Below are 13050 nucleotides of genomic sequence, written 5' to 3'. Positions count from 1 at the left end.
TGGGGGGTCAGTAGTCTATGGATCTGGATACTCGAACTTCAAGCACCCCAAAAGAGACAGATCCATGACCTGCAAGAATATTCATTCAGTCTTTCAGTCATATTTACTGAGCCCTTACTGTATGCAGAGAACTTTGCTACGCTCTTGGGAAGACTACGATATACAGTAAATAGCTCTTAGGGTCAAGGAGTTGACTTAATGATGCATCTACTTCTCTGATAAGTGAACTATGTTCTTCCAAATTGTGTGAAGGAAAACTGGCATTATAGTGCTCACTGGGCCTGGCTCTGTGCAAAGGCACACAACCGTGACTTCTGGGACTGTATAGTGAAGTTCATAAGCAGAAAGTTCCCTATTCTGCCATCAGGTTCTCACCAACACAGAGTGAAAACATGCATTTTGGCATGAAGCCGCTCCAGTCCCCACCTTGGGGCAGGCAGGAATCCATCCAGGAGAGATGGGAGTCTACTGCTCCTTAAACACCTTCAGGTGTGGAAATTCCACAGTTTCCCTCTCTCTCCCCAGTTTCCTATTCCAACCTTTCCATGGAAACCCTCTGTAGACTTGATGAAAATAATAAAGTCCCCCAACTTAGTCTTTGCTCCAGGTAAAAAAAAACTCTTGTTCCTTTAAGTTTTCATCTCCATCTGGTCTCTTCTATCACCTCTACAATTCCTCCTTGTCTACAATAAAGGCAATGAATGTCCAGAACTGGACCCAGCATACTTAAAAGGGGTCTGGCCAATCCTGAGTAAAGTGAGGATTGTTTCTGGGGCCTTTATTCCTTTATTCCTTTGCTTTATTCCTGCTAACGCAATCCCAGACTTTCACTTACTGATTCATTCTCAGCTTGTGGTTGGTGACTATTCCCCACCCAGTCCTTTTCTGCTGTACTTTCCCCAGCTTTTATTTGCATCGTTTGATGCTTGTCCCTACCTCAAACTTGTGTCTACAGAATCACCTCCCTTCCCCTCTTAAGCCAAAACTTAGGCAGCACCTCCTTCACGAAGCTTTTCTTCATTTGCTCCATTCATTCTCCATCCCTCCAGCACAACCCTTAATTCGCTCAATCTTTTCATTCATATTTATTAAGTCCTTATTGTGTACAGAACCCCATACTAAACACTTAGCACTGTACTAATTATGCCATTCCTCTCTGAACTCATTCTTATCAATTGGGTAATGGTATTTGAGGGCTTACTGTGCCCAGAGAACTATACTAGGTGCTAGGAAATGTAAAATATAAAATACAATAGAGTCAGTAGGCCCAATCCATGACCACAAGGAGCTTATAGTCTATGACTACAATATCTGGGTACTTTCTTATTTTTTTATACTGACTACATATTTATCTTATCTCCCCTACTTGAAAAGCTCTTATAAGATTCTTGAGGACATAAGCAACCGAGTGTCTAACACAGCGTTGGGGGATGGCACTGTGCATTTGTGTGTCTCTCTCTGATGATTAGGAAGAGCAAGTGATCAAAAGTAGATGGGTTGTTCCATGCATATTTGCCTACACTGTACACAAACGGGTAAACTCTGTCCTGAGCGTTTAGATGGCACTGACAATGATATTTTTATCAGTGTGTGGGTGTGATTGACAACCCTTTTCACAACATATACGTCTGAAGATTTTCTCTTTGCTACTCTGTTGTATGCTGCATGCCCTGTGCAAAATAAGTTCTCCATTAAAACTATAGCTATTACTGGAGTTACCCACAGGGACTTCGGCCCCATTTTCATTTCTTTTTCTTAGTGTTCCCCAAAGCCTCTCTCCCAAGATAGTCAAGCCATTTTTAATCACTGCCAGCTATGCTGACTTACCTTCTGCTACTGACTCCCAATTATCCATTGTCCAGCCATATCATTGAACTTTTTTTGCACCGTGTCTTTAAAGCTTTCTCTTCAGTTTCTTCACTTCGATTCACCGGAGAACAATTATTTCGGCATCCAGTGGCTGATCAATTTTTCTCCCAAGTCCTGTCTAGCGTAGATACAGTGGTGAACATTGCTTTGGTGCTGATGAACTGATTGCACTCCAGGGTCTCCCCATCTTGTCATTTGACATTGAACAATGTTGCACCTCAGATACCATCAAGACCTTCCTGCAATGTCAGTAGAACTTAAAAAAGGATTCGACACCAGGTCTGGGCCTTATCGACTACTAACTGTTGATGCTAAATTCTGCTACTTAGACAGCACTCTGTCCAACGGTTCAAGTCAATCGATCATATCTATTGAGCATTTTCTGTATGCAGATCGCTGTACTAAGGGCTTGGGAGGGGACAAATTGGCAGATAGGTTCCCTGCCCACAACAAGCTGACAGTCTAGAGGGATAGATTAAGAGAAAGACACCAAATCAAGATAGCTAAATTGAGACTGACAGTGTGGGACCAACAAGGAAACGAGTTTCAGATCAAACTGAAGATCTATTGTTTTGTCCAACTTTCTTCATATCTGGGAAACCTGGATCTAGTAAAATAACCACATCCAACTTTAGAGAAGCAGTGTGGCTTAGTGGAAAGAGCACGGGTTTGGGAGTCAGATGTCATGGGTTCTAATCCCGGCTCTGCTACGTCAGCTGGGTGACTTTGGGCAAGTCACTTAACTTTTCTATGTCTCAGTTACCTCATCAGTAAAATGGGGATTAAGACTGTGAGCCCCACGTGGGACAACGTGATTACCTTGTATCTACCCCAGCACCTAGTAGTAAGCACATAGTAAGCGCTTAACAGATATCACTATTATTATTATTCCATTGCACTCAGAAGGTGCTCAATAAGTATGCTTGAGTCACCTCTATGCAATTAGATAACAAATCACACTTTGCCTAAGTGTTTCTCATTCACTCAAATACAATATAAAACTATGGCATTGACAGGACTGTATGCAGATCTCGGAATTACAAACATCTTAAGCAGCTAAAAAGCACTAAAATAGAACACTCATGTCTTCATGCCTATTTTGGCCCTCTGCCTTAAGCGTAGCATAAAACGTGACTTTTAATGGACTGCTTTCCCTTTAAGAAATGGAAACCCTTTCAGGTCCTGCCAGGAGCTTGTCAATGTAAAGCCCCAGGAGTTGATGCCTTTAAGAAATGTCTACAGGAGCAGGACAGGACTTGCCTGCAGCTGCCAGAGCCCCTATCAGCAAGCGGCACATGTGAGCTAAAGGCAGCTACCCAAGGGCAGAATCATTCACTGCAGTTCCTATTTTTGAAGATTTGACCCCCTGGGACTTAACCCCCAGGTGGGTCAACTTTACCCTTTTCTCCCCACCTCTTACATGGGCCATGTCCCTGGATCAGATCTGGCAAAGTCTTAACAGGTGGAGAAAAGCTCAGGAAGGGACCTTCTTAATCAACAGATTTGATCTCGGTCCATGTATGTGAACAGACGGTTCATCCGCCTCCCCCCCGCCATCTTTATACTTTGCCTCTTGAAATCCAAGCTGCTCTGTAATTCCACACTCTAATATAGCTACCTTCTCGGATTCCCCCACATCCAAGGAGGGAGGGAGTGCTGCTCAGGGAGGAGAGAGAGCAGGCAAAGGGATCTTGTTCTCTGATCACTTATGACAATCCCTCTTTTTCCAGCAGCAACAAGCCACCTCCCCAACATTGGGCAAAAACCCAAGGTGAGAAACAAATTTGGGAGATTGCAGGGAGCCTGAAGAGTGAGCTCAGAGCAACATTCTTCCTGGGAGCCTTCATCCCTCTCCCCTGCCCATTCTGAGTCTCACTCTTAGCAACAGAATTGGGCCACATAATGTAGGGAGGAGGCTTATGCTTTGTTAATTATGAGGTCATCTTTTCCCCACTGCTGCCAGGCTCTTTCAGACCCCTTTAAGGGATAGGCCCATCCATCTCCAGGGGACCCGTGTATGCATAACTGATAGTGTGGGATTAGAGTCTAGGCCACTTACACCTGAGCCCTTTCCTTCTGGGAAAAAGCTGAAAGCTGGATCTGGTTTGTTCCCGGACTGATTTCTAGGGAATGGTGGGGCTAATTTCTATCCATTACTAATCCTGTTTCCATGCTGTATCCCACCCAGGCTTCCTCAGAAATAAAAATGCAAGATGAATCTCCTAATCTCTCCTAAAGCTGTCAGTAAGAAAAAGGCTTTTGGTAGGTGGAAAAAGAAAGGATGAAAAAGACAGATCCCCACAGAGAGAGCGAAAAAATTGGAGTGTGAAACAAGATCGATTCTTTAAAGCAAATCTAAAATAATTTCTCATCTTGAGCTGCTCAAAGAACCCTAGAAAAAGAGTCTCCAACACTGGCCAAATATTTACTTAACTCATTAATTGGCTTATGTTTAGACTAATGGGAGTGAAGGGGTGGGACAGCACCTTTCCATCGACTGTTCACTCCAGAAATTATAACACAACTTCTTGTAAGACGTGATATGGTTGCGAAACACACTGGCAAGAGGAGTGGGGGGGAATTCATAAAGACTTCAGTTCCCCCCTCAACACTGAGCCAGGATATAGACAGAGACACATAGTTCAGAACAGAGAGATTTATTTGCAGGGGTTAGCAGCCTGGTTCAGGTTGGAAATGAGAAGAAGGGAATTTAGGCTCCCCCTTAGATCCACAAAGCAGTGCAAGAGCCCGCACTGGGATCCCTCAAGTGAGGCAGGTCTCCCACCAGGACCTCTCATATAAAGCAGTTGTAAGTACACAGTAGTTACCTTGCACTTGTTGGGACCACAAGTCCCAGGGAGACCTCAGATCCAGTCACTCTTATGCACGGTTTATAGTCCGTATATACGCATGTGCTCATAGGAGTGAATTTGGACGTGATGTTTTGGAACTGAGCCTGGGCCAGGATGGGCCCAGAGTTTTGGCCTGGGTGGAAATCTGGACCCCTTCACTTCCTGACTTCCTTTTAACCCAAAGATTAAAAGATCAGGGCTTCTAGGGCCAGTCTGCCTCCCGGCTCTACACGGCCCAGTCTCTCACCAATCATGTAGAAGTGGTTTGGGTCTGTACACAGATCCAAAGACCACTTCTAGGAGTTGGAGTCTCCATCCCGCATTCCCACTGCAAATTAGATCTCACTTTGGAATCAGAAAGCACCTTATAGGCCCATGTTGAAAATGGGCCAGATAGTTATCCCCCAAATTAGTCCCTTCTGCTATCAGATTTAAAATCTAGATTTAAACAACAGGGCAGCAATATTTTGGTCCTCTTCCAACTGAGTTTGGGTTTACATGTTTATCTGCCTGCTTGTTCTATAAATCTGTCTCTCGAACTTGATACTGAAGGTGCAAGTTTATTTTTATTTTTTAACGGTAAGTCATAACGTAAAATGCGGACACTTACTAAATGCTTCTGTGATTCTTTTCCCAATTTAGGGGAAACTCTTAAAATTATTCTAGATACACATCAAGATGGGATTGGATTTAATAGTATTTGAGTACATGTTGTGGGCAGGACACTTGCTAGGGGTTTGGGAGAATTCAACAGAAATCACTGGGGAAAGGGTATCTATTGAGCACCTACTGCATGCAGGGTGCTTGGGAGAGTACAACAGAATTAGTAGTTATCATGCCCAACCTCTAAGAGTTTGCAATCAAACTTAAAACAAGCTTTCTATTCTGACTCAAACAATCATAGACTTAGACTAAAGAACGGTCCTACTTCCCCTACACAGCCTTCAGATGTCTTTGGTTGACTGATGAAAATGAAGTTCACTGGATCCAGGATCTCCAAAATCAGACTTCCACTGTTTCAATCAGTTGGCAAAAATTAGAAGAGGTAGAAAGGGAAGAATGATGTTTTAAAACATTCAGGGCAATAAAATCCTAGTTTTATTTATGTTGCCACCACTTCTCACCCTGTCTCTTCTAATACGGACCAGCTCACTCTCGGCTATTTACGTTGGCTAAGCAAGGCTTCTCAGTTTGATCAAGTTATAGTGACTCCTTTCTAGATTGCTAATCCCTTGAGAGACAGGGATCGGTCTAAATCCCACCTTGTAGTCTTTCTCAGCACTTAGTACAGTGCTCTACACACATTAAGCACTTAATATTATTACTACTAATGATTATGATGATGGCATTAGTAAAGCGCTTACTATGTGCTTAGAACTCTGTGTTCTAAGCGCTCGGTGGGATACAAGGTGATCAGGTTGTCCCATGTGGGGATCACACAGTCTTAACCCCTATTTTCCATATGAGGTAACAGGCACAGTGAAGTGACTTACCCAAAGTCACCCAACTGACAGATGGCAGAGGCTGGATTAGAATCCATGACCTCTGACTCCCAAGCCCAGGCTCTTTCCACTGAGCCATGCTGCTTCCCTACTGATATTACTACCTCCTTGTGGAGCAAATTAAACATCTGGGGAGCAAAATGTGAAATCTGAGTAGCTCAAACATGAAAGCCTAGCTAAAAAAGCAGTGCTCCCCAGTGGAAAGATCATGGTCCTGGGAGTCAGGACCTGTGTTCTAATCCTAACTCTGTCAACTGCTTGTTGTGTGGCCATGGACAAGTCACTTAATTTCTCCGTGCCTCAGTTATCTCAGCGGTAAAATGAGGATTAAATCCTCCCCCATCCAATTTGGACTGTGAGCCCCACATGGGACAGGAACTGTGTCCAACTTGATGACTATTTATCCCACCTTTGGAACAGTACTTGACACATATGAAGTGCTTAACAAATACTGTTAGAAAACGGAAACCAGTCAGTTTGGAGGGATTCAGGGTTCTGGCAAGAAAGCATGAGTTTGGTCGACTTGAGTAGGATGCTGCAGGTTGGAGGACCATAGAGGGTTTGGCTTAACTCACATCCATCTTTGAGAAACGTTAAGGAAGTTAGGTCATTTGGATGAGAATTAAATCCCTAAATCCCAATTTACTTAAGCTATGCTGTTGTAGAAAATTTTGTTCACAGTGACTATGAAGATAACAGCATTGAACAGCTGATTTTGGGAGCCCAGAGGCAGATACAGGCTTAGTGAAGATTTGGTTAAGTTATGGGAATGGATGGAAGTTGATATGATTATCAGAACACTTAAGTTTCACCTGTCAGGCCACTACCCTTTCCACCTTTCTCTGTCTCACCCTATCAACAAAACGTAACCTGAAACAGATTCTGTTGGTTTAAGGCGAGAGAAAAAAAAAACTAACCCTCACAAACATCCATGACTAATACAGTCATATCAACCACCCTGAACAACCACAACGCATCTCCCTTAAGTTTTCAAAGCCATAGGGTGATACCTTTGTAACTCAATCTATGAAAACCGAGAGCTAAGGACACGGCATCGGGAAAGATGGTGAAATCAATTTGTTCCTCATTTTAAAAGAAGGGCCCTGTGCACCCTCTGACCCTAGAAAGCTAAGGGAAATCCTATCCTGCCCTCCTCTTCTCTTTGTGAAAGTGGAGGAGTATTTCAGCCTTACTCTTCCACCCCTCCTGCTAAAGCAGATTGGCTCATGACACAGGTTGTGGAATATTCTGGAGGGGTCACCTCTCAGATTGAAACCAGCATTTTATGACCAAGTGGTCAAGATGAATAACCTTTGCTGTTGCAAAGGCCATTCTGTGACAAATCAAAGAGCCTTAATTCTACCCCATTCAGGTATGAGAGGTGGATTATCCCATGGCCCATTGCCCTGATGGGTCCCTTCTTCAGGGCAGATGCTTTTCTAACCATAATCTGGCTCCTTTTTCCACCTGCCCATTTAACACTCGGATCAGGGTGTCCCCCGAACACAAAACACTGTCCTGGATGTTGAAGCTACTTGAAAGAGGGAAAGCAAAAAAAAAAAAAAAAGACATGCTCTTTTCTCTCAGAGTTTGCAATAGGAGATCAGGATTAACACACATACACAGTTCCAACAGACAAAAATCACAAGTGGCAGAAACTTCAAACGTGATGATTGAATGGTTAAGGAACAGAAGCCTACCTATAAAATGACCAGCCACAAATCCAGACCAAGAAGATTGTGGTAGGGCTGGTGGTGTGCTTAGCCTCAGTTGGGGGAGATACAGAAAGGCTTCATTGAGAAGCTCGGTCTCTGGTCAAGTTGAGAAGGAGAAAGGGAAAGGATGTGGTTTGATGAAGAGCATTTCATATCCCTATATCGCTTTCCATATGAAGCTTTTTGTCAGAGAGCACCTTTCCCTTCGTGAAGGCAGCAAACCACATGTGTCTGTCCTCCGCAATTCATTCCCAGTTTGAGGCGCTGCCTTACTATGTCCTTAAATAACTTCCTCTGCCCACCTTGCTTTTAGTTGCCCAATTTCAGTCTCCTTTACAGCAGCTGTTAGGATACCCTGCTGTCACTCATTCTCCTCACCTCTTTTCACCCAGAGTAACTACGTCAAGGTGAGCATAGCTTCAGTGCTAGAAAGCTAGAAAGCATAGCTTCAGTGTTAGAAAGCACCTCACCTCTCTAACCCAGAGCAACTATGTTAAGGTGAATGTTGCTTCATTGCTAGAAGGCTGACCACGTTCCAGATTTCTGTTGCTCAGATAAGTTCTAAGGAAGACAGTTCTTGTAACTGAATGTAGGATGTGCTAGAGGAGGCTCTTGGGGAAGCAGCATGACACGGTGGGTAGAGCACAGGCCTGGAAGTTAGAAGGTCATGGATTCCTATCCCGGCTCTGTCACTTGTCCGCTGTGTGAAGTTGGGCAAGTCACTTCACGTCTCTATGCCTCAGTTACCTCAGCTGTAAAATGGGGATTGAGACCGTGAGCCCCATGTGGAACAGGGACTGTCTCCAACCCGATTTGCTTTTATCCACCCCAGCACTTAGTACAGTGCCTGGCACACAGTAAGTGCTTAACAAATACCACAATTATTACTATAATTAGAGATAGGAAGACTAGCCCACTGCCCCACCAGGGCCCAGATCTTATTCTAGCAGAAGCACTCATCGTCTTTTCTCCGAGAGATCAGGGTGAGTACCAGCTTCTGAGGATCATCCCGATAGGGAGGATGGTGGATAAGCTCATTGTGGGCAGGGAATATGTCTACTATCTCGTGTTGTACTCTCCCAAGCACTTAGTGCAGTGTTCCGCACACAGTAAGCGCTCACAAATACAATGGATTGACTGATGATAAAACCAGGATTGAAGTTTTGTAAGTGTCAAACAGAAGCTATTGCCTCACAAGATTGGGACTTCCAACTGGCTGGAAGACCAGATTAATCGCTCTGCCAGGGTCATGACCTCTCTCAATAATCTGGGCCAGAATCACTGTAATGCTGGAAAGAAAAGATATTCCAGTTCAAGCCATTTCCCACTAGCTCCCAAACTCATCCAAACCCATCATGATGAGAGACATCTCTCCTCTGTGAACAACTCCGATCCCGATGACTGTCAAGGATGAGGTGGCTTTCAGCACTGTTTGAGGACATCTAACCCACCTCTCTGAGCATAGATGTGCTATAAATAGGCACAGGAAGCTAGAGAAGCTCCTGGAATCTCCAGGAAAGAAAGGGTTAAAGCAGAGCAAATTTCATTCCTTTCTCTTGGTGTTTTGTAATGAGGGAAGGCAAAAGGGATTGAGGGAAGAGGGGAAAGTGTGGTGCAGCAGGAGTTTTCCACTGGCTTTTGGGGCCCCCTCTCACTTATCAATGAGACCTTTCAGGACTCACTCTCCCCAATTGAGATATCATTTCCTGTCCAACACACTAACACCATTGATAATTTCAGCTTGATGGGAACTCTGCAAAGCCCTACCAGCTAAGGCCTGAAGACCCAGCAGAACGTATATATGGAAACAGAACTGGAATTTACAAGGGGAAAAGGAAAAAAAGTTGGGTGAGAAGGGGATGAAGGGGTCACAACCCCCAGGAATTTACAAATTGAGACAAAAATTGTTAAAAGAGCCACAAACTTTAAAAACTGCAGCCTTACCATTTACCTCTTCACCTCAAAGGGCAGCACTAGAAAGTGGAAGACAGAGAATGTTTTTCCCAGTATCAATGCCCCAGACCCAGAAATGGTAGCATTCTAGGGCTGGGGCCAGGGAGGGGCGGGTGGAAGGGAGGAGACAGAAGTTGGTAGGGAATTGCCAGGAGATAGAAGTGTCCTTTTTCACCTCATCACAGAGTGAGATTCAGGCACAAAGTACATCTGTGTGAGATTGATTATCCTTCAGAGAAACTCAAGATGCTGCCATTTTCCTTGCTTATGGTGCATTGCAGTGATGGAAATCAAGGCTTGACGAAGCTGAAATGCCATCCCCATGTGCTCTAAGGTACTGAAACAGAATCAGAGAATCCTAGAGCTAGAAGATTCTCGGGCACACACCTACTGAGGCTCCTGTCTCCAGGAGGCTAATGCCCAGTTCACATGGGACAGCAGGTTACGTTTTCTTTTCGTAAAAGATCTTCAAGAAGGAAGACCTTGCAAGCCCACTTTGGCAGCCTATTTCAAGATCTAAACATCAGTCATTTTCTCCCTTGTGCTTAAATGAATTCCAAGTTGCAATGACTTCAATCCAAATACCCTCAAGAATCTATCAGGGTATTCACCAACTTTCTTTTTCCTGATTCTGGGATCTTTAAATGAAAAGTGCTCTCAAAGGGCAGAAGAGGTTATTTCAGAGTGAGAAGATAGCTTAGAAAATCTGGAAATACAGTGAAATTGAATCAAATCACAGATTAAATGAGTTACCTGAAGGTCGAAGAACTTGCTGTACCGCCGATAGATGATCTGGGAAGTAGAGTCTGACCATGATACGTTGATGATGTACACCTGTAAGAGAAGACAAAAAGTCTTGTCAACCTCAGCAAAAAGAGTAGGACCATTTCAGGTTTCTGAGATCTGAAATTCCACCTCCAGTTTCAATCTGGATTACTAAAGACAGCCACGTCTAAGTTTACAAGCATTTTCCCTTTGTGTTTCCCAATTGCCGAATTTACCTCACGACAAGATTATGAGCCTGAAAGGTTCAAACATTTTGTTTGTAAATGCTGCACCTAGCTCTGCACCCGGGAGTCAGAGGTGACAGGAGTGTTTCCAACTGTTAAAAATGGTAGAGAACCTGGATGTTATGGCACTCCTACAAAAATCTATAAGCCAAAAGAGGATTCGATGCTTAGATATCTGCATGAGCTGTTTCTCCACGCATAAACAGGGAAGAAATGTTGAAGGACTTCAAAGACACTCACATAATCACCATCTTTAAGAAGAAAGGAGAGAAAGCTTATTGTAGAAAGTCTGGAGTAGTTGAGCTGGAAAAGTGCCAGCCATTGTCCTGTTGGATCCTTAATCTAAAATGTGTCTGACTAAAAAGCAGCAGGCAGACACCATCTTCTCATTTCAGAAGATATGGAAAATAGCAAACAACCAATAGTGTATACCGAGGGTCTATATCTGTACATCATTATACTCAGTACTTGGGAGAATTCAAAAGAATTAGTAGTAGTTGCCCTCAGAGAAGTTACAATCTAGCAGGGGAGAGAAACAGTAAAATAAATTACAGGCAGAAAATAATAGAATGTAAAGATATGCACATAGATGCTATGGAATGGTAAGGGGGTGAATATTCAAGTGATTAGGTAATCTAAAGTGTTTGGTATAGGCTGAGGAGGTGAGCTATTTAAGGAGCAACGCCAAAACATCTACACTGAATAGTAACTCCTACAAAAGCTTCTGACCCCAACTATAGCCTGAGGTTTGCCAACTACTATGTAAATCTGATGTCTCCCCATCAATACAGCTGGGTCAAGTAGAGTTGAGATTGCCCTGACTGATGCTTTCCCCATCACTGCTGGAATAAAGCGGGGCTTCTTGAGTGGTTTTCTGTTCGACCACCCAATTTGATTCTGCCCACTTTGAAGATGAGATTAGGAAACTGGAAACTGGAGTCAGAATCGGCTTCCAAAGCAATGGAAAACTCTTCCAACTTAATGGGTAACAAGTATTGTTCCAAGTACATGAGGCACATCATCTTGGCTGCTGACTGTGCTCTGGATACGGACACGGACACACACACAAACACCCCCTCCAACCCCCTTACCCCCCAAATGATGATGGTTATAAACCACTTTTCAGCAGCTGCACAATATTTTGGGCCAACAGTAAGCCTGATGAACAAACCAAGATTATGTACCAGCCTGCACTGGTAAAACCCTAAAAGGAGTGTCCAGTACTCTTGTGTTTATTTGTTCCCATCCCCAGCACTTGCGTATATGTTTATTCAACTAAACATTCAATTATTTATTTTCATTACTCCTATTGTAAATATTTTTATGCATGTTTCCACCTGCCCTCCCCTTCCATTGGAGTCTAGGATCCTTGTGGACAGGGAGCATATCATTTTCTTGTGCTGTACTCTTCCAAAATCCTAGCACGACGCATCGCTCCCATTGGATGCTCAATAACTCCGATTATTACTTCCAGAGATTTTCTCTGCAACACAAAATTTTATGCTGCCCGCCACATTCTGCTAGACAGCAAAAGTAGTGGAAACCAAAACAAGGGTAACAGTTGGGCAATCACAAAACACAGAGCTTTAAAGACAAAGTCTATTAGAGGAAAAATCTCCCCTAGGGCTATGAAATTGGATCTACCACAGAAGGCAATTTGAGCAGTGCCTCCAACAAGGGAGGTCTAGAATGCAGACAACCAAAAGGCAGACAAATCCTTATAGCAAGCCAGCTTTGCTGGGCAGGACTAGTGAGATGAAGCCTAGTGGAAAGAAGCCTGGCCTGAGAGTTAAGAGATCTGAGTTCTAATTACTGCTCTGCTCCTTGCTTTCTGTGTGACTTTGGGCAAGTCACTTTGATGTGCCTCAACTTCCTCATCTGTAAATTGGGGGGTAAATGCCTGTTCTCCCTCCTTCTTAGGCTGTGAACCCCATGTGAGATCGGGACTGATTGTGCTGTATCTACTTCAAGACTTAGTATACTGCTTGGTATGTTTAAATACAGTTATTATTATTATTATTATTTTTGAAGTCAAATGGATGGGAGCACTATAGGCACACAGCTACTGCATGATAATAACGGTGGTATTTGTTAGGCGTGATGCACTGAACACTGTGTTCAACACTGGGATAGGTCCAAGATCATCAGG

General features: G+C 43.6%; 1 protein-coding gene across 3 annotated transcripts in view; it reads right to left on the bottom strand.

Moving 5' to 3' along the window:
- The window catches only part of SH3PXD2A (SH3 and PX domains 2A), a 296155-nt gene that overhangs the window by 234522 nt on the left and 48583 nt on the right, over positions 1 to 13050 (bottom strand). For all 3 annotated transcript variants that reach the window (XM_029081354.2, XM_029081356.2, XM_029081355.2), the window contains exon 2: positions 10645 to 10725. In XM_029081354.2, the coding sequence (XP_028937187.1) occupies positions 10645 to 10725 (81 nt within the window). The remainder of the gene's footprint in view (positions 1 to 10644; positions 10726 to 13050) is intronic.

This window comes from Ornithorhynchus anatinus, chromosome 16, assembly GCF_004115215.2.
Source record: "Ornithorhynchus anatinus isolate Pmale09 chromosome 16, mOrnAna1.pri.v4, whole genome shotgun sequence".
NCBI lineage: Eukaryota > Metazoa > Chordata > Mammalia > Monotremata > Ornithorhynchidae > Ornithorhynchus > Ornithorhynchus anatinus.
This window is presented reverse-complemented; position numbering and strand designations above follow the sequence as displayed.